The 27,516-nt window shown below is 40.8% G+C and overlaps 1 protein-coding gene across 2 annotated transcripts; it reads right to left on the bottom strand.

The window, feature by feature from the left end:
* Window positions 1-167: 167 nt before the first annotated feature.
* slco2b1 (solute carrier organic anion transporter family, member 2B1) lies at window positions 168-27,063 on the bottom strand. 2 transcript variants are annotated; one of them, XM_026181264.1, is made up of 15 exons: window positions 26,869-27,063; window positions 24,256-24,360; window positions 23,093-23,230; window positions 22,654-22,816; window positions 22,083-22,307; window positions 20,091-20,189; window positions 14,920-15,050; window positions 8,514-8,610; window positions 8,124-8,288; window positions 7,834-8,023; window positions 5,983-6,127; window positions 4,786-4,946; window positions 4,367-4,431; window positions 3,695-3,815; window positions 168-3,295 (listed from the first exon to the last, which is right to left on the bottom strand). In XM_026181264.1, the coding sequence occupies exons 2-15, from the start codon at window positions 24,319-24,321 to the stop codon at window positions 3,136-3,138; spliced, it is 1,926 nt and encodes a 641-aa protein (XP_026037049.1). In that variant the 5' UTR covers window positions 24,322-24,360; window positions 26,869-27,063; the 3' UTR covers window positions 168-3,135. The 2 variants fall into 2 exon arrangements, with proteins under 2 accessions (XP_026037049.1, XP_026037050.1); XM_026181265.1 differs by lacking the exon at window positions 26,869-27,063 and adding an exon at window positions 26,796-26,862.
* Between the last annotated feature and the right edge of the window lie 453 nt (window positions 27,064-27,516).

Below are 27,516 nucleotides of genomic sequence, written 5' to 3'. Positions count from 1 at the left end.
AGTGGATTTAAAAATGGAAGAAACAAAAACAAATCAAAAGTAAATGCTCAGAAAAACCGAGTTGCTTTTTATTTGCCAATTTATCTTTTACACAAAAAGCAGTAAACAATGTACACATGTGCACAAATCACATGTGGAAAAATAAACACAATAAACACACTTCAACATTAAATGTGTCAATTAGTTTTATTTAAAAACATACAAAAAAAATTATGAATTTTGATGATATTTTATGATATGTTGTCCATCACATTTCGATTAGTGCTTTAGTGATACTGCTCCACTTTATTCTAAAATGTTATATATTTCATATATTTTTTATAAAGCTGGTGTCCTTTATTCACTGTTCAATTGGATATAAATATTTACAGAACAGCGTTTCGAGTATGAAAGGTTATCATACAAACACTTAAACATTCAGCACAATATAATTTTATCAAACTTGTAGAAAACAGTTTATAAAAAAGTGACAAAACACTGAAGACATCTCGCTGGATTAAATTCATCCAAACTCGGAAAATGTCCACGGGATCTGTTTGTGCCGGAAGAATTAAGTTCATGAATTCACATTTTCATATAAAAAGAGTGTTGTGGTGCCTTTTTGTACTTTCTGTTTGTTTGCCATCCTTCTCTCTTTTTTAGTTTCCCTTCTTTAATCTCTTTGAAGTCTTTTCGTGACTCCAGAATCCTGTCACAGTGTTCTGGTAAAGTTGTAGTTCCCCCATATAGAAAACCTTTTCTGCTCAATATAGCTCCATATTTTTTTTCTTGAGCTCCACTAGAGTAGCATTGCATGGTTCACAGTTGGCAATAATTGTTATTTACCTCATCCTGGGCTCTGGTTCAGCCCTCAGTCCACCCTCTGTCTGAAACAAGCTGGCCTAGCTGCTTTCTCTCTTCAAGATCACAGCATAAATACATTCACTGTACACAGGGATGTTTCTCTTTTATTTCATTTCCAGTGAAAATGATGGTACACTAAAAATATTCAGTGATGAAAGCTGTTGGCTTCCTCATTAGTGTGATGTTGAAATAAGAATTCTTTTGACACATTTAAATGTGAAAGTAAAAGTGAACATGAGATTTAAAGGAATCTGTGCTGGATGTAATTTAACTGATGTACAGGAAATGATATAATGACCACATTTTTCACACCTGAAACTTGTTCCTATAGTGATGCTTTTGCAGATGTATTATCTTTAAGACCACAATCACATTGATCTGTCAGAGGTAACAACTGTATTCCAATTGTGTGCACGATTCACAGTTCAAAATAAACTTTCGTTGTCTCATACTCGGTTGTCGTGCAGCCACCTTACTGAGCTCTTTTAGCTCCTCCCCCTTTAAGACAGCTTCAACTGCTCCTTGTAAACAGAAAGTTTGACTAGCAGGTAGGCGGAGCTTAAGTGCCTGAGATGACCATGTTAGGGATATCGCCTAATGGCGATGTCACACAGATCCAAGAGTAGAAAAAACTGTAATAAAGTGAGTATTTGGAGCAGTGTACAGCCTGAGCATTAGAGTCACAGGGATCACTGTGAGTACACTGATCTCATTATTAGAGAGTTTACAGGTACAGGTACTTTTGATAATTGCATCTAAAAAATGTAACTAAGCCTTCCACCACCAGAGGCACCATTTTACCAGTGGGTCTATAACATGTCTTTGGAAGTCTGCTGTGCTTTTAATGTTTAATTTTCCTTGTTATGCCTTTGCTTTTTGTAAGCCACTATTTTAACCAAGGCTGTGTTCTTAATGGTTAAATAAAGCATGTGTTTGCGAGACAATTTTTTGTATATCAGGCAGGTGCACATATACTGCAAAGGTCTACTTTTACAATGTGAGTATTTTTAAGCAGCACCTGAGGGTGTCAGTAACTTACTTCACCCCAGCCCCACAGGCCTAAAGACTGCTTGGCAACTGCCTGGCAACCACCGTTTGGCTGTGATTCATTGCTGGAGTTTGCTAGCAGTCAGTGAAATTTTTCACAAACAGGTGTGGTGTGCTGTAGTAAAACGTTCGTTGCAGTAGCAAGGGTTGTATGAAATTTCTATGAAAGGTGCCGACTTGTTTGCAAACACTCTGCAGCTACTCACTAAGTGTTTGTTAAGCAGTGACATGTGTGAAGAAACTGGAAACTGATGTTCACGTTAATGTGAACATTAACGTGAACATTCTCTTTCTCTTAGTGAAAGGACGCTGACTAAATCCAGATGATCTTCATTCCGCACTGCAGTCTTGCTATATCTAAAACTACAAATTATGAGCTTCCTGTCTGACCTTATGCTAACATGGAAAATTTCTGCTTGGAACTAACAGTTCTTTGACATATTGGTAAAGATTTATGGGTTTGATTAGATAAGTCATCTCAAAACAGGAAATATTATACATGCAGAAGGAGTGGAATTTGGTACAGTGGTGTCCCACAGTGTAGTGCTAAACATATTGTTACATGTTGCCAATGGCAACTCATGTGTCTCCCTATAACGTGATATTTTTTCCTTATTTTCATGCCAGGCAAGTGTTACTTTAATTAAATTTCTATAGCAAGAAAACATTATATTTTGATCATTTACCTATATATATGGATGTGCTTAAGTATATGATTGCATATATTATGTGCATCCTCACATCTGGCTACAAAAACCCAACAAGGGGGAGGCCAAAACACTAAAGTTGGATAGTCAAAATGTCAGGGGTGACGTCACAGTAGTTAGGGTGACCTTTTTATGTAGTTTATGACTTCATCAAAGACAAATAAAAAAAAATCTTGAAAAACAGAGTCCCGTGTTACTCAGGTTATTAGTTTTGGCACGCAGTTTGGGACTGATATACTGCTCAATGGCCAAAAACTAAACATCGTAAGTGAAACTTTACATAAGTATACACTGTCAGTCACATTAAGAAGTTCTATCTAAAAACAAGAAAACCATTCTGAAATGTTAGCCATGATGTATAAACAAAACAGTGATAAAAAAAATTATTTTTGCCTTATAATGCAAGCACATTGCTCCGTTATAAGTGAAGCATCCACCACACCGAGTAATTCACTGCTTAGTGGCAGTGTCCTTTCAACCAGCATAGAAAAAAGCTACCTATGCAGTCTCAGTGAAAAGTGTTTTCTCAGAATCCACTTCATGTTATCAGTTCTTTTTCTTTGCCATTCTCTGATATTTTCTGATTCACCATCTGGTAATCACTTTCCTGATACCTGTCTCTTTTCCGCAGGACGACGATTGTCAGCAGGTAGCAGAGCAACCCTCCACACACAAAGACCACCTGCAGCCCTAGAAACCTGAATACACAAACAGGTGGTTATGGTTTTTTTATGGTTGTTTTTATGGTTGGGGGCTAGTCCGGGATGCAATCAGATGACAGAACGCTTTACAAAGCAAGAAATCTCTACTGAGAATGAGAAAAGTGTGATTCTGTGCTGGCAGTGAAATTTTTAGCCTTTATAACTGCAGAAAATGTGTTCATTTCAGTTGTTGTTTTTATAAGGATTATGAAATTGTTTTACTCTTTTAAAAAGAATTTACAGCCTGTCTCACAAAATGCATCACAATATTTATATAAATGACAATTTAATCTTTCCTACTATGAGAAGGAATGATTGCTGCATTCATTTCAATAGTCAAATAAACTTAATGACCACTTTTTGTATTTTGTTAGTATCTTTAAATGTTCCTTTTACCTGCTTCTGAAGCGCTCTAAGTTGTAGTATTGACAGGACGTCTGCTTGCCACATTTCTTGCCCCATAAGATGCAGGTGGTGTCGATGACACTGCCGTACAACACTGGACCGGGCATGAATGCTGTAAATAGACCAAGATGAATACTCAGTTAAAATCATAATTTTGGCCCCAAATTATTATTATTTTTTAAATAATTCATTCATTTGGATTTATTTATGTCAAAAAGTAAACAGTGCAGCCTCTATGACTGGTGGATGGTGACACAGGTGGCTGTAGCTGTTAGCTGTCTGCTTGGCTTCACTTTGGCTAACTGGAGTCCGTGACCATGTTTGTGCTGTTGGAGCCGTTTTTAATTTATCTGACCAGTAAAATGGCCACTGTGGTAATTGTACGAAGAGCTTGTCCAGTAGGTCTCAGCACTAGTTTTGGTGGCTGAAGTTTGAGGATTTTTATCTGAATGTTTCTTTGCACTGCTGTCTTGTGCAAATATAATCATATCTGGCTCCAAAAAATAAAAAATAAATAAGATGGTAAAACTGATTCTTAACATTGCCAGAAACCAGTGTATGAAACTGCATCTAAGCATATAAGCATCAAAGAAAATGCCTTCAGCAGGTCTTTGAGTTTAAACACAGACCTCGTGTCACTGGAGAACGTATGTGATGACTTACCGAGGACTCTGAACAGCATGTACTGAACTCCCACTGCGAAAGACTTATCCTCTGGAGGTACCTCCCTGCAGCAGAGACATCACATTCATGATAACGAAAAACAGGCTTCCAGTAGCTGTTATTTAATGGAGTAGGCAATCTGCAGAGAAATCTCTAGATTCTTCACATGTTTAGAAAAGAAAGTAGTACCTGACTGGAATGTGAAAATATTTGTCTAAAGGCTAAAGATTGTGTTAAAACAACAACAATTTGTCATGTGACTCTGTAGGAAATGAAAGGCAGCTTTACAAGTTTTTCTTTTTTTTTCATAAAACTTTTGTTTTGGTGTCCTTCCTTTAAATTACTTAAAACTGTTGCTAATGAAAAGACTCCGACTTAAGCATTCCCCATTATTTGACATTATATTATCTTTTCCATACCTGAGTATCATCATGCATGATGGTGTCTGGGAAAAGGCGGCGATGAAGGCAGTGAGACCCAGCAGAATCACGAAGGGTAGGAGGAGATGCTCACACCCACTGCCACAGCTCCGAGGTAAGGCGAAGCTGAGACCACCGACACACCGGCACTCAGTGTATTTCTACAGAAACGCACATGCAAATAGATCTGTTATTTGTACAGCTTTTTTTTTTAAGTAAACCTGTTTGCATTTTATTTCCTCTCTTGTACAAAGTAATTCTTAAATAATGAAGTCGGTCTATTGCCGGTGCCAGTTTCATCATAAAGTCAGAAACGGTGCTTGGATTAGAAATTGATTCATTCTGTCAGTGAATAACTGAGTTCACAAAATCATGGGAAGTCAACGGTTGTTAGACCATTAGGGTCCGTCAAACCTACAAAAAAATGTTCCTACAGTGGGAGAGGTTTGGGAGAGTTCTGCAACATCTGGATGTAGAATTTCTTGCACATCTGGCCAATTACTCAAGGTCCCAATTTAGATTCTTTAAAACCAGTATTTTTACTTTCACTTTCATAGGTAAATCCACAGACAGACTGGTAAAATGAAAAGTGGGACACTCATACCATCGCAGTGACACAAACACATGACACTCCTAAAGATACCACCCCGAGTGAGCCCCTAATCCTTTCTGGCAGCACACACTGAATTTAAGCTTAACATCTGTAATAGTGAGACCACCTTGGAACAGCTGTAAGCTATTAAAACTCAAGGATACAAATGAAATAATAATAATGATAAACTGGCAGCTAAATTTGCTTCTCAGTGCAGTTTATTGTGGTCTGTTTTCTTTCAGGGCCTTTTCCACAGAATGTTCAGGCTACACAAATATCAACAAGATGATGGTGTGTGTGTAAGAGTCTGAAATAAAGCCAGCGTATATCTAAGACTGATAGAGAAAACGAAATGTTTCTGCCGCCTCCACGTCTCAATGCCTCATATTCTCAAGGAATGTGATGTCACTGATTTCCTAAGAGCACAAACAAATGAAATGGGAACTGGCAGCAAACCACCACAGAAAGCATGCCAGTTCCTTGTGACTACACACCACTTGAATTTAAATTTGAATAGCAAACAGAGCTGAGCCTTAGTCACAATGTGAGATAACAGATCGGTTCACAGGAAAAAATTTCTGGAAAGATGATTAACTGAGTCTTACCACGACTTTGCTGAAGTTGTCTGTTTCTACAGATTGACAGCCAGCATGGCAAGGAGACCTGAACTCCATGCCGTCTGAACCACAGACCGGGTTAAACGCCTCCTCAGAACAGTGACAGTTAGAACTGCACTGCAACAAATCATAGCTGAAAATACGAACACACATTTTTATTAACATTTTAAAGGTGAATAAAGAAGCTGTAGATGCCTACAATAAGTATTATTAACATATATTCTGAATCATTTTATCAAGTTCATCTGGATTTTTATCAAAATGAGATGTCAAAGGCTTTACTAAGTATCAGTTACACAAAGGTCTCATCACCAACAAAAGAAAGGAACCTGTAAATCATGCCTTTTGCACTGTAGCAGTTACAGCAGTGAAGTAAACTGGTGCCAAAGGTAAAATTGGTTGCCACCAGTGGTCAAATGAACCATTTAACCGATGGTTGATCAGTGGTATCCTTTCCCTGAAACTATATAAATAAGCGTATGGGGTTTCTGCTCCTGCTCTTGACGAAGGCGGTCGCACTTTTCTCCTCTCCCTTATCTTCCCTGCTTAGCTTCTTATGTCCTTGTCTTGTCTTGTGTTTTTACTTTTCTCTGGAACACTCTCTCACAGTCTGCTCTCTAAAACCTAAAAGAGGAATTATGGATTTGATCAACTGGTCCCTGAATGCAATTGACACCCCTTGTCAACGAGAAGTCTGGGCTCGGGTGAGCCTGAGTGCTGAAGATATCTACCTATTCGGAACCATGATAACAGGGTTCTGGCTGATCGGAGCTGGCTTGGCCCTGACTTATCGAAGAATTAAGGAAGCGGAACCGGCTGTTCAAACCCCCCACAAGGCTGCCCGCTGGGATTGAAACGATGGGATGAGGCGTGAGTTTCTCAAAATGGGCTCATTGAGTCAGCACGGAGAAGATCTTGGAGAGGCTTACGGCTGCCGTGAACACTCAGAACAAGACCACTGAGTGAAAAACTGGATTACATCTGGAGGGGCTCGCTCGAACAACACCTTTGAGCGCAAATTCGATCACATCTTGGGGGAGTGCACTGCGGTCGTGAGTTCTCAGAACCTGCTCTTTGAGCAAAAAGAATGACAACATCACGGAGCGTAAGTTTGATAACATCATGGCGAAGCTCGCGGCTCTCCAACGGGAGATTGAGAGACCAGTGTTGGACTGTTAGAACTGCTTTGAAATTCATATGAGTTGTTCGCACTAAAGTAAAAACCACCATCACTTCATGCGGAGACCCTCTCGGCGCCAGCTGCGGTCTCAAGGCTGGAGCCGAACAAAAACACCCTGATAACGACTGTGTTTAGACTGCTCCCCCCATTCTATGCAAGGCCACCTGGGTTGGCTGGAAGACTGTTTACTTAGCCTGGCAGGACGAAGGACACTGTCTCAGCTGAACTCTGGACACGCACACACACACACACACACACATACATATACACTGATATGCACTCACTCATCCCCCCTCCCTTTCCAAACGCCTTCGACGCTTATTCCCTTCCAATGCTGACGGTGGATCAAGGAGACCAGCGCACAGGCTGCAGGCCCGGATGTGCTGTCTACACTGGCTGTCTCTCACCCTTTACCCCCCTTGTTGCTTGTCATGTGTTTCTTTGGTGTATTAAGAGTTTTTGGGCAACTTAGTTGTTTTATTTAATCAGTAATTTTGTTTTATTAGTTCGAGTTTTCACGAGTTTGTGATATTATAATAAACAAGTGAGAACATTTGTTTGCCATCTATGGTACACTTAGTCCCCTGTTAAGGTGAATTTGTTCTGAATATACAATAAAAAATATAAATCATGGATTTACATGGTAACGGGACAAGTACCTGTTGTTAGAGACCCCAGCAATGTTCTGTGTGGGACAGCCGAGGAACAGCATTGGTAGGGCAGTCAGAATGCAGAGAAGGATGGCTATTGTGCACAATTTGCTGGCGCCATTGACTGAAAGATTGAACCGTCGCATCAGAGCTCCACCCAGGACGGTCCCCAGTACCGCCATTGGGATCCCGACTCCTCCTGCGAGAAATCAATAATTCAGAAAACAGAAGCTTCATTTTTATGTCCACAGCTTGATTCCGCTGTAACGACTTTCATGGCACTATTCAGGTCCTCTCACCTATCATCATGGTGGAGAAAGAGGCACTCTGGCTGAACTGTTTCTCAATGAACTTGGCCATAAAGGTGGCGAGGCCGGACAGCAGAGCTGACAAGTTCACCAGAGCCAGAACCACCAGCAGGTAGATGGGATTTCGCAGCGTTCGCAGAGCGATTTTAGGAAAACCTGAGGGAGGTGTACAGTATGACTGAGGATTAATATGCATTACTAAGTTTCTAATGGACAAAAAATAGCATTTAGACTAATAGGTACATAGACTAAAGAGCATAAAATGCTGGATGATGCAGCTGGATGAAGTAGCCCTTGCTGCTGTTGACCTCTTTTAAATTGGTTGACACCCTTCAGTCACCTCAGCTGGACAGGAAACAGAAGTGGAAAAAGGACTCTTACTTTTGAGGAACTGAATGAGGGTAGGTTCCTGTCGTGTGTCTGTCTGCTGCTGCTGCTCCTTACTTTCTGGTTCGGGGTCAATGTCTTCTGGATCTTCCTGCACAAATATGGAAAGAATATCACATGGCAGCCTTGTTTTTCCACTGTGAGATGTGAAACCAGTAAATGGAAGTTTACATTCATGAATCTGTCTGAGGCTTTGGATAAATGTTTCCTGGCTGGTTCCTGGGAAATGCGAGTTACTCGCAGGCATGAATTATTTAATCTAAAATCTTGACAAATGCCAAGATTATTTGAAGAACGGTTTTTGGAATGGAGACTATTTTACCCTGTGGCAGATAAAGAAGGCGTTTGAACCTTGAGATAAATCTACATTCCCACTGTAACCACAGGCCAGGACTGGATAGTGGAGCAACAGTAGGGTGATGTGTACTTTGAAAATGTACCATTACTGCCTAACCAGCTGTGACTGATACTATTTATTGACCCTGTGGTGGTCATTTTACAATGTGACGGACCCTAAACCTGGACCAGTGTGATTTAGTAGTTAGTTGTTCCCCTCCAGTCTGTTAGACTGCAGACGGTTTTGTGTCAGAGAGCACAATGACTCATGGGTGTGTTAATGTTCAAGTTGTCAGATTAGCAGCAGTATTATCATTGCATGTGTTTATTCCTGCACAGTGCTGAGCATAGCACACTGTTCAAAAACAAGAAGTGAAAGTGCAGCTGTGCAGTCTGTGAAGCACATGCTGCACAGGTAAGAAAGAAAAACTGTTGCGAGTCTTTTTGCCACACAAATTTGCTACAAAATGTTTTATTCACCAAGAACCTTGTTTGGATAAAATCGGAAAGCTTAAATACTCTTCTCAACTTCACAAATGTCTTTGTGTGGGCGGGAAGGATCCAAACTGGATACTGTCCAAAATATCTGGGTCAGGGCTGAGCTTCCAGCTCCCTCCAGCTAAGTAATGAGGTGAAGATAGTAGGCCATAACACACACACAATATATATACAGTATATATATACATATATACATACATGTGATACATGTGAGTAATTATTGGCCAGTTTAGTCAGTAATTCTTCACCAAACTCAGCAGAGAAACCTGGTTCAGTTCATGGAGTCGTCACAAAAGCCTTTCACTGCTGCAGCTTTTCAAACAAATGACCGAGTCTGTTCCAGACTGTTGCTCAACAGTGATTTATCTCACAGAGCTCACGGATGTCCACTAAGTGCAAAGGTTTTATTTAAGCACGAAAATACTTTCAGTTTAAAATCTAGTCAGAGTTGTGCTACAGAGAGTTACGTGTCATTAACAATAACATAATTAAACAATGAAATATGTGAGAAAGACTCCATCACAAAACTGAAATAAGTTTCATCATTTAACCCTTTAAAGATTAAAAAATGCTTTCTTATGTGGGGACAAGATTAGGATGCAGCAGTGCGCAGTGTGACGTCTAAAAATGAAAATTTACTTAAAGCAGCTGTGAAGATAGAAAAGTTTCCTGCTGTATAGTCAAAACTATTCTGATTGGTCTGTTCTGGCTGGTTTATGGTTCTTACCTTGGATCTGATGGACAGATCCCTGCTTTAATCTATAGACAGTAATCTGTATCTTAGGTTTGACAGATTGGTTACCAGCTGTTAGTTTGTGGATATTACCCTCATTCCTGCAGCATGTGGACTTTGTTAGTTCGTCTTTAGTGGCTACTTATGCAACTGTTCTAAGGAAGGTCCAGGAGGTCTTTTTAAATATTATGTGATGCAAGTCTAACAGTGGAAAACTTCCAAGGCATCAACTTGAAGTTTTCATTAAACACCCTGCTGACATTAACACAGTTATTACATCTTCAGTTTTAGAGTGATCTGATTTGCTATCTCAGAAGAGTCTCTTGCCTGACTACTTCTATGTAAGGTTTAGGTAGCATGAGCAGCAGGAAATGTACGGTACTGTTGGGTGTATTTTTCTAATGGACTGAAATTTAATGTCTCTATATATAAAACATACAGATTTTGTTTCAATTTGTTAGATATTTTGCTTTGTTCTGCATTCTTGGACAGTCCAGGTCATCTCAAACCAGCTTGATCTGTTTGATTTTCCTGCAGTTGGATGAACTCCTGACCTATCAGTCCAACTGCCTTTGCCTTTCTACAGACAGGCAGTTTGTCAGTAGATCAACTTTCAACAGCTAAGAAAATTTTTTTAATTCAATAATTGAAATAATTAAAATCTCAGAATTTAGCCCAAAAAGTTATTTTTAATTCATCATTTATCTTTCTACCAAAACATCCTGGACTGGAAATGTCCAGATCCCTTCTTTTCCCAGACTGACTAGCAGTGTTGGTCAAGTTACTTGAAAAAAGTAATCAGTAACTAATTACTGATTACTTCCACAAAAAAGTAATCCCGTTACTTTACTGATTACTTATTTTCAAAAGTAATTAATTACTTAGTTACTTAGTTACTTAGTTACTTTTTAAAAACACGATTTACAACCTGAAGAGGTGATAAAGTGATAGATCTTTCAGCCCAATTCTACTTTTTCTACATAATCCGTCATACAAAATGTAATCAAATGGAAAAGTCTCTTTTTTTAACTTGTTTTATTAGTTTTAATCTTTTAACTTTATGCATCAAGCAAACATTTAATTATATGCAACATTCTCTGAGTTGAATAAATGAGTTTAACATTTAAACCTATTTTCTGCACATTCCAGCACATAAAATAATTTTTTTTTTTTTGTCTTTCAAATAGATGCAAGTAAAACACAGAATAAATAACCCTAACCCTAATAATAATAAATAACACACACATGAATAAAGTCAAAGACTCAGCGGTCCTGTTGCTCTATTTTCACCTGTAAAGCAGGACTGCGGTAGGCGGAGGTTTACCCTGGTGCAGGTGTGCAGCGGTCAGTGGAAGGATACGGCAGTTTCTCTGTGAGTTTCCCATCACGTCGTTGCGCACTCGGTGCTTGCTCGGAAGTTTAGGGGTTTTTTCGCTGTAAAAAGAAGTTTTCTTCCCACGCACAGCGGACACTAATTTTTTTGTCACTTTTTATGGAATCAAACTCAAAGTAAGGTCAGTACTTCCACGCTTTAAACACTGCACGCTCATACTCTCTCCTACAATCGATATGTGATCCATTGTTGATCTGCAGACAGCTGTTGTCACTAACGGCGCACTCGCTTACGTCACTGTCGTGAGACATTCTCGCAAAAAATCACGGTTTTAGTAACGCAGTAACGCAGCGTTCCTACGGGAAAGTAACGGTAATCTAATTAGTTACAAGTAACGCGTTGCTGCCCATCTCTGCTGACTAGTCTGCTTTCCTTTTTTCCTTTTTTCTCACAGCTCTGAGAGTACAGCATTAGCACTGTGTATAGCAATAACAATGAATCAATCATTTTTTTCACCAGCTTCATACAGACAGAGTTCGTCAGTCATCAGCAAAACCTGGTTGGATCAATCTTCAAGGCTTGATTTTGTTTCTGTTTCTTATGAAATTCACATGATTTCTTGTTGACTGCATTTTCCCCTCTTTACCTTATTTGTGAAATGAGTTCACTCTAACTAAATTGCTCAAATTTCAAAAGACCAGTCATTTAGCTTCGGATAAACCACAGATCCCCTCTGAGTCTAAACTGCCAAATGGAAAAAAGTCCTTTTCCCCATCAACAAAAACAAAGCAAAACAAAAGAAACCATCCAACATTAGATAACTTACGGTTTGAAATCCATTCACATCAACGTAGCCAGATTTCAAATGACATGGCTCTATTTTTGTCCGCTCAGAAACTCACTTTTAATGAGTCCAACCCTGAACGGTTAGAGCTAACATTTCAGATGGTAGATCTCAGCAAATACCTCTGACCTGATGGAATGAAAACAGGCTAAAAAATGTGACTGGGAGGCTTTCAGGCAAACATTTGGTCGAGCACTGATGTTTGGCAGCATGCTCAGGGAGTCTTATTCCAAGAAACTCTGTTGGGCAATTGGATAGTTTGTCTCATTTAATTGATAAAACATGTGCAGAAGCTGAACTTTCTCTTTTGTGTTGGGACTGAGCCAAAACACACAAAAGCAGTTTCACGTTTGCACTGGTTGAAGTGAAATAAGTTCAGCTTCACCAACAAAGCCTCATCTTATCCTGTCATTTTGTGTTCCTGTGGTTTAGAAGCAGAAAGTTTCTCTATCATAAAACATAATAACAGCATTGTGAGCTTTTTGCTTTCTTTAGTTAGTGACAGCTGTATTTTGCTGCATTGCAATTACAGATATTTTTAACTAAACGACTCATTTACCTCATGCAGTTTCTGACAAACAAACAAAGTACACCCCCCCCCCCCCCCCCCCCCACACACACACACACACACACATACATACTTACTCCCTATAATGACGACCATTAAAACCTCTTTGGATTGCAGGTCGGCTTCAGTTGATCATTATCGCATCGAGATAATTAAGATAATCACTTGATTTTGGCTGCTGCCATTAAGATGTTTGAGCGAAGAAACCACAAAGGGCTTCTTGAATTGATGAAAAGTACTGTGATATATTGGCTACAAGCCATTTCATTTCCTAGTTTTGATTATCAACCTTCACTCCTTCCTTCAGTGGTGCTTGTGTTTGCTGTGAGGAGAGAAGACAGATCTCCTCCTCTATCCCTGTGTAGAAAACTTCATCCCACATCTGTGCAGATTATTTAAACTAAAATTCATATTCATCATTTAGATAACAATAGCAGCTCTCGGGTGGTCTGATAAACTATCGTAAAATAAAAGTTTTACAACTTTCCCACTGGAAAAAAAGCAATTATAAAAGGTCTTTAAAGATCCATTCATTGTCTTCTTGTTAAAAGTCAGTCACAGCTAAGCAGTGATTCCAAATGTTCGGCCGATCGTGGCTCAAGAGTTGGGAGTTCGCCTTGTAATCGGAAGGTTGCCGGTTTGAGCCCCGGCTTGGGGCTCTCGGTCGTTGTGTCCTTGGGCAAGACACTTCACCCGTTTCCTACTGGTGGTGGTCAGAGGGCCCGGTGGCGCCAGTGTCCGGCAGCCTCGCCTCTGTCAGTGCGCCCCAGGGTGGCTGTGGCTACAATGTAGCTGCCATCACCAGTGTGTGAATGTGTGTGTGAATGGGTGGATGACTGGTTGTGTAAAGCGCTTTGGGGTCCTTAGGGACTAGTAAAGCGCTATATAAATACAGGCCATTTACCATCTTCGAACTCCTCACCAAGCTTTGAAGCTAAGCCCAGCCCACCTGAGAAAGGAACCTATTTTGGTTGGTTTTATTCACTACATTGGTCTTTCAGTCATGACTCGAGGTGAGGGCCGGAAGCCAGTCTGGCTATTTAAATCTGGGACCTGGTACCACATGTCAGGCTGCCAAACATAGCTTTGCCACACCTAGAAGCTGAATACCACTCATCATGAAACATAATTCAAAAAAATTCAAGTATATAGAGAGGAGCTGGCAAAATAACCAAAATAGAAGATAAAGAACAATGCATTTAAGTACCAATAGAAAGATTAGCTACTGGTGTATAGCTGGCGAAAGATGGAAAGCCACAGACAACTGGGGCGACCGTGGTTCAGAGGGTTGGGAAGCTCATCTGTAACCAGCCGGTTTGATCCCCCAGCTCTCTCTGTCCTGGTCGTTTTGTCCTTGGGCAAGACACTCCATCTACCGCCTACTGGTGTTGGCCAGAGGGGCCGATGGTGCGATATGACAGCCTCGCTTCTGTCAGTCACAGGGCAGCTGTGGCTACAACTGTGGTTTGCTTGCACTAGTGTGTGAATGAATAGTAGAATTGTAAAGCGCTTTGGGTGCCTAGAAAAGCTCTGTATAAATGCAATCCGATATTAACTACAGATAAAACATTATGAAATATTTAATAAAATGTTCACTTGAAAAGCCACTCTCCAGCAGAAAAGTTCTATGAAAGACCTGTCAGGTGTATTAATGATTAATCAGATTGATATCTATTTTGTTGGTGGAACAAATGTACAAGTTTTACAGTTTTGCTATTTACGCTCTACTCAACTGTTTTTCTTCCCTAGAATAGAGTTCATCAACCTGTCAGAGAACATGAGTCACTGTGAGCCCCCTGTAATTATCTTCAGTTACACCTGCTACACATGCGCATATCTTGGATCTGTCTGGATTAATCACTAAGCTAGGGCGAGGCAATTATAGGTGTGTAAAGAAAAACAAAGTCAATGCATCTGATGTGCTTCAAGCATTAGCCCTTGAGTGGTGCTGGATTAAATGTTACAAATAACGTGATCTGGGATATTAAGGCCCATAACGGATGCTGACTATGCCCATGAACATTTTCTCTACATGTAAGTTCAATTACACCAACAACAACTCTTCTGTATTAGATAGGACTGACTCACCTCTTTGGGCATGTTTCTGGGGAAGAAGAGGTAAGGTAGTGCAGTGAGAAAGAGGAGGCACGAGGCTACCAGGAAGCCAAGCCACCATGCTCCCACCCAGCGCAGGTCTTTAGTGTCCAACTCAATCTCCTCTGGAAACAGAAGAGAACACAAATCATGAAATCCATGCAAAGAATCCATCCATCCATTGTCTTCCACTTATCAGGGTCAGGGGGGCCAAGAGGCGAGGTAAAGCCTGGACAGGTCGCCAGTCTGTCGCAGGGCTAACACAGAGAGACAGATAACCATTCGCACTAACATTCATGCCTATGGGCAATTTAGAATAATCAATTAACCTAACCCCACTACATGCATGTCTTTGGACTGTGGGAGGAAGCAGGAGTACCCGGAGAGAACCCACGCAAACTTAACACAGAGAGGCCAGATGGTGAGTCAAACTTGCTGTTAGGCAACAGAACTAACCACTGCACCACTGTGTTGCCACATGCGAAGACTACGACTCTTTTTTTTTTCATTTTATTTGCAGCTGTTTATTGCCTTATATCAGCCAATAAATTATCAATACATGTAACATAGGGTTAATTCACTGCCAGCCCATAAGCCTATCATTCATCCAAGTACATATCCAAAAATTCTTATATAGGGTGTAATATTTACGCTGCTTTAACCTTTAAACTCCAAACCAATTTGCAACCCACCTCCACTGCAGCTCCCCCTTTATACCTCCAAAGTAATCATGTGATATTAGTTCTCAGTGATGCCTGCTCTGTTGTGAAATACAACCAGGTGGAAGTAATCTTTTGACTCCAGTAGTTCTGCCTAAAGTAATAATATACAAAGACTGAATTTGCTTAAATTCATGAATCTTCTGATAGAAATACGTCTGCAAGTTTGACTTATAACTTGTCCTTCACATTTGTAATATACAGTCGATAATTTAAACGCATACTTGGACCTAAATGGTGAAACAACTGCCCCCCAAATGACTTACTGAGCCAGTTAAGGGAAAAACCTACTGTACGCGCTTTATGGTATAACAACAAGTCATCATACCTCCTTTGTTTGAAAGATGTGTCATTTACACAAAAAACAGAAGTCAGATGAAGCCTACGCTGGTGGAGTTCCATGTTTGGACAGCCATTGCTGTTATTTATAGTTAGGGTTGGTCATGGAGTCATTCCTAACAAAGAACTAAAACTGAATGCTTTTACAGTACAAGCTGAAATCTTCTTCCCTGTCAGAGGTTGTTCTGGATGAAACACAAACGACTTTCTTTTGCTTGGTAAAAGTGAGCTTCCCATAACTCGATCTTGCAAGAACCTACAGGTCCCTGGTTCTAGTGTTTTCACCGTGTGTAACTTGACATTCAGTACTGTGTGAACGTTCTAAGCAAAATCTGATGAAAATTTAGATGCTAGCTGCCTGGTCAGCTTCACCTCAGCTAATTGGATTCCTTCACGTCAACCTCTGGCTCATGTTTGTGCTTTTGGACCCTTTTGGAGCATTTTTAATTATCTGAGCTATAATATGGCTGCTCTGCATTTAAGTGTACTAACAGACCATCCCAGAAGTCTCAGCACCAGTTTTAGAACTTAGTATTTTTTTTCTTTGTTACTAGAGGGGATCTGTGCATTTGTGCAGTCTGCAGGTGCAAGAAGAACTTAGCAGTCCTAGAAATAAACTTTTTATCCAAATATAAACCAGCAGCCAACATAACATCAGCCAAATGTATAATTGGAGGTTTCAAAATGCACACTAAAGAAAAAAAATGGATGCTGTAATTGTGTCTACATCCTAAAATTTATAGATATCAAGACACAACCTGTAGTCTGTAAACACAACTTTCCACTAATTTAACTGTACACCAATGACATGCTGCCAATCTGAAACAAACGTCACTGCCCATCTAAAAATGTTCACTTGTTTTCCTTGATTTATTAAACCAGTTATGGCTTTGCTTATCGAGGCACACCAATGAAAAGGGTTCTACCTATCTGTTTGTGGCTGCACCCATGACGATGAAGAACCTCTGCAGATTTTAGTGACATTCATGTTTGAATCGCCAAACAATGAAGGCTAATCCCAGTGGAACCTGATCATTGAAAAACTCCGTGGGAACTTTGCAAGGCTGTAATTACTGAAGATCAGGAATGAGTAACTCTCTTGGTCCTGCTCTGACAACAACAACATTCCAAAAATCTTGCAATGGACACCTTAACCTGCTTTACCTGTTTACTATATTAACCTCATTACACTGCTCAGTGTGCAGTTATTGTCATGTTAAGACTGCTCTGCTTTTATCTATTATCTGACATTAGCACTGGTTCCAGTGGTGAAGGTTTCAAATAAGGTGAGTGTGACAGCTCTTATGCAACAGCAACCAAGAGAAGAATTCCAAAATAAAATCCATTAATTGTAGAAAAACAAAGACAAATGTTTTTGTTTCCAAAACAAAAACAATGCTTTACAAATTTTAATCTATTGTCCAATTACTGTCCTCACTGTCAATCCAGCTGTTATTATTGGAAAACCTTCCCAGATATTTCACAGCGTAGCTGACTCTTTGTAAAACTAAAGAAGAAAGGATGGATAAACATTAAAAGTTAAAATACTTTAGTTATCAGAAAAATCTGTTGGTTCCTTAATTTCATATCTATTTATTACATCTCGTGTGATCCTAAATGAGTGAAAGAAAAAGGAGGAATGTATCATCAAAACTGCCTAAACGCATTTAAAGTTGAGCTTTTAAGCTGATAAAAATACTTATTGCTAATGAAGCACATGACTGCTGGTTAAAATCTATAATTGTTGATTTTGGTGTTTTATTGACAAAACTTTATAGAAAAACAGGGACAATTTGTAGTGTGTGCAGTAAATGTTTTTTTTAAATATTGTTTCATTGAACATATTTGTCCTTAAATTCTCCTCTGAACATATTTAGTGCTTACTCAGCGCTAAGTTGCCTGAAGGCTCAGTGTAAGCCAATAAACCTACATGCCAACTGTGTTACAAATCAAACCACATCAAAAAAAGCTTTTCATTTACTAGCCCACCAACCACCACCAGTGACAACTTTAAGTGTGTCAATCCCTAATACAGGGAATACAGATCCCTAATACAGGTTACGAGGTGACAGCTTCAACTTGCGTGTGTGCTGTTTTATTTTTTTTCAAGGAAATTAAACTTAAACATAACTCTCCAACCTTAGCACCACAAATTAAACCTCAAACATACATTCATGAAGCAAAAGAAAAGCGCCCTCAATTTTCCACGTCCCATCCTGTCCCTGGTCCCCACAAAATAAAATAAGATATACACACTCGCACACATTCTCCTCTGTATGTTTTTACTTACAAACACAGAATTGATGCAACATTTTACATTTTTTCTAAACATGCAAATTGTTAAACATGTTGTGTGACGGCACATTCACTTTCACAATCTGTTGGCCCATGTACGCATTCCACTGGGAATGTTGAAACAAGCAAGTTATTGTTTCAACAAGTCTGTAAAGAGACTGTAACATCATTAATCATGCAGACGTCAAACGACTGCAATGCCTGATTGAATGTCACGAAACTCTCACTCAACTTAGATCAGAAACGAAACCTGAAATATGAGCAGATGTAGCAGAACTATTGATCCCAGAAATGGTGGGAGTTAGCCTGTTAGCATCCAGCACATTACCAGCTAGCCACTTAAGGTTAGGGTCACACATTAAAGCAAGAAGCTTAGAAATGCAATGTCACAAACATAAAGTAATCCTGTTTCTTTTCTCATTACTAGTTTTCAAAAGTAATTAGTTGCTTTGTTACTTAGTTACTTTTTAAAAACATGGGTTAGGGTTAGGATATGTGAACCCTGAATATGTATTAAAGCGATAGACCTTCCAGCCCAATTTTATTGTTTCTGCATAATCCATCATATAACATTGAATCAAATGAAAATGTTTGTTTTTAAAACTTGTTTTATGAGTTTTAATCTTTTAACTTTATGCATCAAGCAAAAATTAAATCATATATAACAATCTTTGACTTGAAGAAATGTTTTTAACGTTTAAAACTATTTTCTGCATATTCTAGCAGATAAAATAAAATAATGTTTCGTGTTTACACTCTTTCAAACAGATGCAAGTAAAACACAATTGGTTAGCAGGAGTGGGGCCGGTGACTGATAATTAGTATGACTAGTTCAAAGAGCTGACTGTGGAGTATTTAATGAAATAAATATAATAGTTTCACTGAAAACACCTCAGATCCTTGTCTGAACATATTTCTAATCTGGATATCTGCCCTAAGCCTGAAACTTTCAACAGCAAATAATCTACTACTTCAGCTACAAAATACCAGCTTACACCTCCAATTACGTCTGGCTGAGTGTGAAGAAAGAAGAGGCAGCAGGAAATCCGCCAAAACATGAGAAATGCTCATTCACGAAAGGCTTCACAGCTTGATCATTTGTTGGATGTCAGAGGTTTGAGTTCAGTTCATTTCTATTATTTGCACCAAATATCGACAGTAATGACGATGCTTCGTTATATAAGTTAAAAACATAACAATGTATTGTTCCAAGAGACCAATGCCTCCAGCAGAGTCGGGTTCAGTATCTCCACAGCAGTAACTGCATAAAGTGTGCAAACACTGACAATCTCCCGGTGTGCTGAACCCAAATATTAATCTTTAAATATCATTCTTTGTTTCAGCATTGCTTTCTCATGAGTAAAACAGGATAAACTAGAACACTTGTTTTTAAACCGCCACCCTTTTGTAGAAATGTTGGCACGGCATAAACAGCCCGAGGACTGAGCGCTGCTGCAGTGTTTCCAGTTAGCAAATACACAAAAACAGGTCATTAGGGTGTGTATCTGTTACAAAACCTGTCTGCGGCCTGATGGTCACGAGAACATGGCTGTCTTAAAGAACTTCACACCACCAGTGAAGACCTCAGCCACTGTTTGCCAAACTGCATCATTTAAATATGATTTATTTTATGGGTTTTTATCTTTTGTAGAAGATTTTAGAGGAAATGACCCACATTAGTCAGCTTTACACTGTTTTTATTAACACCATGTTGAGTGCTCACATGCAGGAAGTCCTCCTTTCCTTTTAAAAATGAGTAAGATAAACTTTCTTTAAACAGCTGTATAGCATTAGGACAGTGTGACTCCTCACCTTTGGGTACCTTGTCAAAGTCAACATAGAAGCGTAGCATGAGGGCCCCAGTGATGAATCCGAAGGCCGGGCCAATTGAGGTCATAGCAAGGAGGATGCCTGGAAGACACGATAAAAAACCCCCTGAGAAGATGAAAGAGACGCCTGCTGGCCAACGGGTTGACCCTGACCTTTCACCTCAAACATCACTTTGGAATACTTTACCTGCTTTTTTCAGGCGCCTCCGTCAAACACAAAAAAGATTCTGCTAACCAAACATTTCCTACCTCCTCACCATCACATAGACAGATTCATTATGAGGTTACAACAGTAAACATTATACATATGGAACAAGAAGCAGCGGCGAGGTCTGTGAGGTGTTACAAAGAGCTGCATGTGGCTGCTGTGTCGCTGTCCTGCAGTTCTTCTTACACTCAGAGGCCTCAACAAACTTGAAAATGAGATAAAACAGCAAATTTGTTTATGAAGCAATCTCACATTTAAAGAAAAGGTTTTAACATCTGAGCATGCCCAGCTTTCCTTACACCAGCGTGACAGAAAACAAAAGCAAAAGGAGAAGAAATCACACCGTGTCTACAAAATATGCAGCAAGGGCAGCATTTGTGCTGAAATTAGGACAACAATGGAGCTATAGTGAAGAAATTTCACATCATTATTAAAGACTTCCTGCCTGCAGGTCCCAGGATCCTAATTAAAACAGGTTTGTTGTATAAGCAGAGACGCCGCAGGCTAATGTAACTACAATGCAGCACTACAATCACGTCTGTTGTCACAGTGACTGTTCTGTAACAGGTCAGGTGAGCTTCTTGGACTTTGATGACCTCGGTCTCTGCTGTTATCGCCTTCTCATATTTTTATAACGCCCAGTTAAAGTTCTGTAATGTGAGTTGACCTGAGCAGAAAATCTTTCATGGCCTCAAGTGATCTGCTTTCAGTCTGTTAAATACAACTCTTGCCAATGTTTGCCTGATAGTTATGAGGAACAAAGGTATTTGTTACACAGCTATGATATAACAGTGGGTGGTAAAAGAAATGCAGTCATGCTGAAGAGCAATAACTGTTGTGTCTCTTTGGGTCATTCTGGCTTTGTCTTTGAATTAGAGGAAACTTCCCTATTGTTCATTTTCTTTCTTCAAAAAAAAAGTCCACCACAGAGACCAGAAATCTGTTTCAGCGATTGGGGAAAGTCTTCTGATTCTTTTCGTGTCCTGTCTCCGCCTCAAACATTCAACCCAACAATGGTTTGAAGCTGGAAGTGCGTTTGGACCCTTTTTCTTTGGATCAAAGACTCAACACTCCAGCCAATTAGAGAGTTTAAATATTTTCCTCCTGATCTGCATCACAGTTGGCAGTTCAGCGGGAATTACGTTTATCAGAGTGTTCATCCAGACCAGCCAATCAAGATCTTCTGTGAGATCAAATTTCAGCAATCAGTTATGACCAGTGTTGGTATATGAGCTGTGTCTTAGATTGCAGTCATCCGTACTTCAACAACAGTTTCAAGTTTGTCAGCTATGAATTCTTTGAAAGTAAAAAGTTTTTGAACACTTCAGAAAGTATAAGCTCATAGATGGAGGATACTCCTTAGTGGAAAATACCTGGTACAGATGTTAAGTCATAGAAAATGTTATTTTCTGTGCTCAGAGGCTCAAAACGTGAGAAACATTCATAAAATGCAGTACTCAATGTGTATAATGTTCTTCTCTCCCCTTTTGCACAGTCGGGGAGTGTGTCAGGATACATTTCACTGCATGTTGTACTTGTATAAGTATGTATGTGACAAATAAAGAATCTTCAAACTAATCAGCAACAGTTGGTTAAATGCAGTGCACTGAGACACTGATGGACTTGGGACTTCACTTTGAGGAAACCCCCTCAAGAGACTTCTTGACGTCTTCATCTCAGGTGTATTGAACCTCTAAACTACTTAATCTCCCAGAACGTGACATCGGGACCAAATTGCGAGTTAAAATATCATTCTCTGCTTCCTACCGAGGTAGAGCGGGGAATTCCTTTTGCTTGCGTAGTCGTCGATGTAGGAGATGCCAAAGGGCTGGATGGGGACAGCTCCGACGCCCAACAGCAGCTGACCCAGGAGCAGCATGGGGTAGATCCCCTGCTGGGCAGGGGTCTCCTGTTTCAGGCAGGTCTGATTGTAGGATGAGGTGGTGACTGAGCTTTCTGATTGGCAGAGGTTGGCACTTTTTTCATTGGAGGCTGTTTGGAAAACAGGGACACTTTTAAGATTGTCTGAATTCAACACACAGATTTCGTTCTCTGCAAATAAAATTGAAAGGGAGAAGATTCAGTCTGAACTCAATCTATTTCTAATTTACTGGCACATCAGCTAATTAACGTCCCTTAATCTGACCAATAATATAACTGCTGTAAGGTTACTGTGGTAACAGAGCGTCAGAGAAGGCTGAGCTCCAGTTAACCAGGAAGTATGTAAACCAGGGACAGTTGATAACTTACTCCACAAAATAAAGAACATTCAAAAAACTCAGGAGGTTCGATGTGTGCGTGTGTTTGTGTGCGTGTGTTTGTGTGTGTGTGTTCTCACCGATGATGCTCTTCGTGTAGTGGTACGGTTCACTCATGAAGTGCGTTACCCCCATCAGCAGAGAGGCCAGGCAAGCGAGCAGAGCTCCAGCGCCGATGTACCGTGGCCGATGGACTCGACTCCCAAAGAAGCTCACAAAGATGATGAGGATGGTGTTTCCCACCTGTACTCAGACACACAACATCCGTAATGTAAGACTAACATCAAAGATTTCCAATCCTGTCACCTTCAGGTTCATATTGAGGTTTTTGTTTGTTTTCATCAAAAGGACAACTAAAACATCTCAAACATAAAGCTTAGACCTCGTTCCGATTATCATTCATTTATCGCCATCTTGTATCGTATACTGGACTGTATTCTCAAACCAAAAACAAACTTGTGACTTTCTGAAGAGCCATGAATTCATTAAGCAGGAGTTCAGAGTCCTAGCTGAACTGACCTCATTGAAGGAGGCCAGGAGCCCAGACTTCTGGCTGGATAGGCCATAGCGCCTCTCGATGGTGGAGATGGAGCTCTTCATGTAGCCCGACACCAAAAGCTGGGCCAGCTGCAGCAAACTGTGGCAAAACACAAAGAACTGCAAACAGAAGAAGAAGAAGACAGAAAGTCAGAAAACGCATTTTAAAACAAGCTGCAGTTCCCCTTACATCCACACGAGGCAACAAACTGGCAAACAGACTGACAGGCTGTGTTAAAACCTCCGAAGTCCAACTTTGCCGACTTAAATTCTGACATTTTATTTGGCTTTACTTCACACTAGTTTCCACACCTGCTAACATTAGCATTTGAGAATCTATAGGTGGTAACTTGTAGCTCCACCCACAGTGCGGAAGTAACCTGAGGGTGGTTACATCCATCGTGCATACTGAACAGTCTGTTTCTGGCTCAATTTCAGCACAACGTGAAAGGTACAGACAAGAAACAGTATTTTTCTTTGCCCTGAGCTCGTCCTGGGATCATGTGACTGGAGAACAATTCCAGGATGAAGCTCAGGATGTGAAGTTTCAGTCCCACAGGTTCCAGTGTTTAGACAGGCGAGCGTCTGAGGCCAGCTTTTAAATCTCTCCGCTGCCTGAAGGGATCTGACCTCTGACCTTGCCCACTTCTGATTTTACTGTCACAGGCATTGCTACAGCGCCATGTGATCCTGTGATCAAGTCATTGTGTTTCATTTGTTTTTCCAGACACTCTGGGAGAGCAGACTAACGAACGCAGCTGAGCGTTCTTCTTCATCACTTTAACCCTGGAGAAACCAGGTCAAATTTGACCCCATGGGTTCTCCAGGGTTAAACACTGAAATCAGATCTTTGTGGGACGAGCTGTTAGAGACAAGCCTTAACCACTGGAACATCTGTCTGACACAACATCGGCCTTTAACTGTTTACAGTCCACCATTTTTACCCAGCAGGCCTCATACGAGCCCGGACAGGCCCGAGCACCACTCCCACTTTTTCAGCTCTAAGTTTGAAATAAACAATAAATGTTACAAATTTCCTTCAACTCATCTTTTCTTTCTTTCCTTTGTTGTATTCCCTTCCTTTCTCCCTCAGTCCCTTCCTTCTTTCCTTCCATCCTATCTTTGCTGTGGCGCTGCAGACAAACCTTGATGCTGTTGAAGAGACTCCTGGATCGAGCAGGAACTCGTAGGCTTCTGGGGTCAGAGGTCATGTTGAGGCTGTTGACTCACACAGAGACTGAAGAGTGACCCTGTGAACCACAAACATGGGTGAACCTGCCATTCATCGCTTTTATTCAGCAGAAAGTCCAGCACAAACAGCCCGACACACTCATGCTGAGCAAACACTACCTTCTAGAAGTACTGAGTGCACACACACACAAAAACACACCTACACACACACACACACACACACACAACCCTGTTCAGCTATCTTAGTGAGGACCTTCATTGACCTAATGCTTTCCCTAGCCCCTGACCCTAAACCTAATCATAACCTAATTGTAACCCTGACACTAAAACCACAAATTTGAAGGCATTTAAAGGCTTCAAATTTGTGAGGACTGGGTTGTGTGTCCTCATAAGTGACTGTTGGTTCTCACAAGTATAGCAGAATGCAGATTTTGGTCCTCACATACACACACAGGGCGTGTGAGTGTTTGGATATAGAGCTGCTGAGTAAAACGTTGATCGTTCTGAGGGTGATTTGACACGGCGTCACAGAGCAGCCAGGTCAGCACCTCTGCGACGGACAGGTGGATGGTGACACAGGTTGCTGTAGCTGCTAGCTTCACCTGCACTGGACCTCTGGATGTGTTTGCGCTGTTTGAACCTTCTGCAGCATTTTTAAAGAAGAATGATAAAAGCTTTGGTCGGAGTGTTTTCACTATCATCAGCACTGAATGCTTATTGGCTCAGTTAGTAGCCAGAGTGCATACTTTGGATATTTCTTCATGTTGACAAATATGAATTTGCAAAATTAACTTCATTTTTTATTAAAAATGACCTGAAAAGGCTGTTTTCCCATTGGCTTCTGTCCAACTAGCTCTTAAACTGTCAGTGTTTCGTAGGACGCTTCAAGCAGAGGAACTGCATTCACCAGTTGACGGCACATTAGCATTCACCCTCTGGGCACCATGAATGTCTGTGAAGAAGTCATCACTTCATCCTGGACCAGTACGGTGGACTGACTGATGTTGGCACAGCCATCATGGCGAAGAGGAGTCTGGTTGGAGGCTTTTATTGCGAAGGGCAAAGGACCAGAAGACAAATGTTGATGTTTACCAAGAAGGTCAAAGCTTTTTTTTTCTTTGAAAGAGTTTTTTTCCCCTAAAACAGAACTGAATGTGAACAAAATTCACAAGAATGTGTTTGATTTGATTTGTGCCGTGTGACGTATTTCCATAATCAGGCTGAAATACAAAGACAACAACAACAGGAAACAGAGAAATTGTGGTAGAAGGAGGTGGAGAAGACAGGAAGTAGCTTCTTATCTTAGACGTCAACCGATTCTGTGACAGATTTTATCTGTCAGAGCCACAAACAGACGACCTTCATGTTTGAAGATAAAACCGATGACCACCACCTCCACCCTCTGCCTCCACACAGACTTCACGGAGTGAGGTGAGATTCCTGATGGTTGGAATAATCTGAATGTTTGTAATGAAGGAAACATTTTCCTTTGGCCAGTTTTTCAGGTCTTCCATGTTGCCAGTTTTCCTCATCACTGTTCGTGAACATGCTCGATCTGAAGATTGCTGATGGTTTACCCGGTGCCTCTCCAACCAAAGCCTGCTAAAATGGGATTGGTTGGTTTTTGTTGGACTACTGAAAGAAGAAAAATCCTTGAAGGTGTCAGGAAACGATTTCCAGCAGATGTCCTACAAGTCGGGTCAAAGACAAGTTCTTTTTTTCAGTAGATTAAATGTTTGACAGCAAGCACAGTGTTTGGAAACAAGCAGCATGGGATAATGAGTAACCAGGATACTGATAGCTTATCACACAATCAGGCCCACTCATGGCTCTGTGTACAGGCTCCTCACATCGTCACCACGTCCCTGAAGAACGAGCAAACTAAACCTGGGAATAACTAATGCCATGCAGGTCATGACATCATTGTTAACTTTATAATCAAGATTTAAATTAATATTTAAACACATTTTATGATTTCTGTTAATATAATATTAGTGCTATTGGAACTCTGTGAAACCTCTGACTGAGCCTGGCTGCGGAGCTCATTACGCTGGTCTCTGACCATGTTTAGCTCCTTGTGATCGCCATGACTGTAAAGGCCGTGTCACACACCAAACAGCTTAAAAATCCAGCTCCAAGCTCGAATTTCTATATTCCAACTAACAGCACAAAGAGTCAAGTTACACTCCTGCAACGTGACGGCTGAGCTGTCTCACACACACACACACACACACACACACACACACACACACACACACACACACACACGCACACACGCACACACACACACACGCGCACACACGCACACACACACGCACACACACGCACACACGCACACACGCACACACACGCACACACACACACACACACACACACACGCACACACACGCACACACACACACACACGCACACACACGCGCACACACACGCACACACACACACACACACACACACACACACACACACACACACACACACACACTCGCGTACTCACAGCTTTAGTGAAAAGTCCCAGCTGTCCCACTAAAAGCCTGAAACCTCCCACAGAGAAAAACACTCAGACTCACTGTGTAGCTCGTCTCTCTGCTGCTCTCACTTTGCTGCAGCTCCGACTTTCTGTTCCACTCAAGCTGCCAACACACCTCCAACTCACTGAGAATAGGAGGAGACAACAGGAGCGAGGAGAGTGGTAGAGTTTGAACCCTCCTTCTGTGTTAAGACAGTCTGTGAAAAAAGCCATGTGTGTTAGTGTGTGTGTGTGTGTGTGTGTGGGGGGGGGGGGGGGGGGGGATTTCTTCTCTTCAGGACTAAAAACCTAAAAAAAAAAATAACACAAAAGGTGCAGTTCCTCCAAAGTCCAGCAGAGGCAGCAGAGACTCACACAAATGTTTACATTGCTCTAAAATTTAAAGTCTGCATTATTAGGGGCGTGGCCTCTGGTATTGACAGGTAAGTGGCGACACAAGCGGCTGTAGCTGATAGCTGTCTGCTAGCTAACTGGAGTCCCTGGACTGGACTTCTGGACCACGTTTATGCTGTTGGAATTGAAGTATTTTGATGACATCTTCTGACCAATCACATGGCAGAGGGTGTGACAGAGTAGTTTGATGCTCCAATGCAGTGCATGAATGCAGCTGGAATCAGCTGATAACTCTGCCCTCCACCCTCTCCGCCCATTATTCCTTCTTCTGGTTCCAAACAGATCAAGACAAAAG

This window comes from Astatotilapia calliptera, chromosome 10, assembly GCF_900246225.1.
Source record: "Astatotilapia calliptera chromosome 10, fAstCal1.2, whole genome shotgun sequence".
Lineage (NCBI taxonomy): Eukaryota > Metazoa > Chordata > Actinopteri > Cichliformes > Cichlidae > Astatotilapia > Astatotilapia calliptera.
This window is presented reverse-complemented; position numbering and strand designations above follow the sequence as displayed.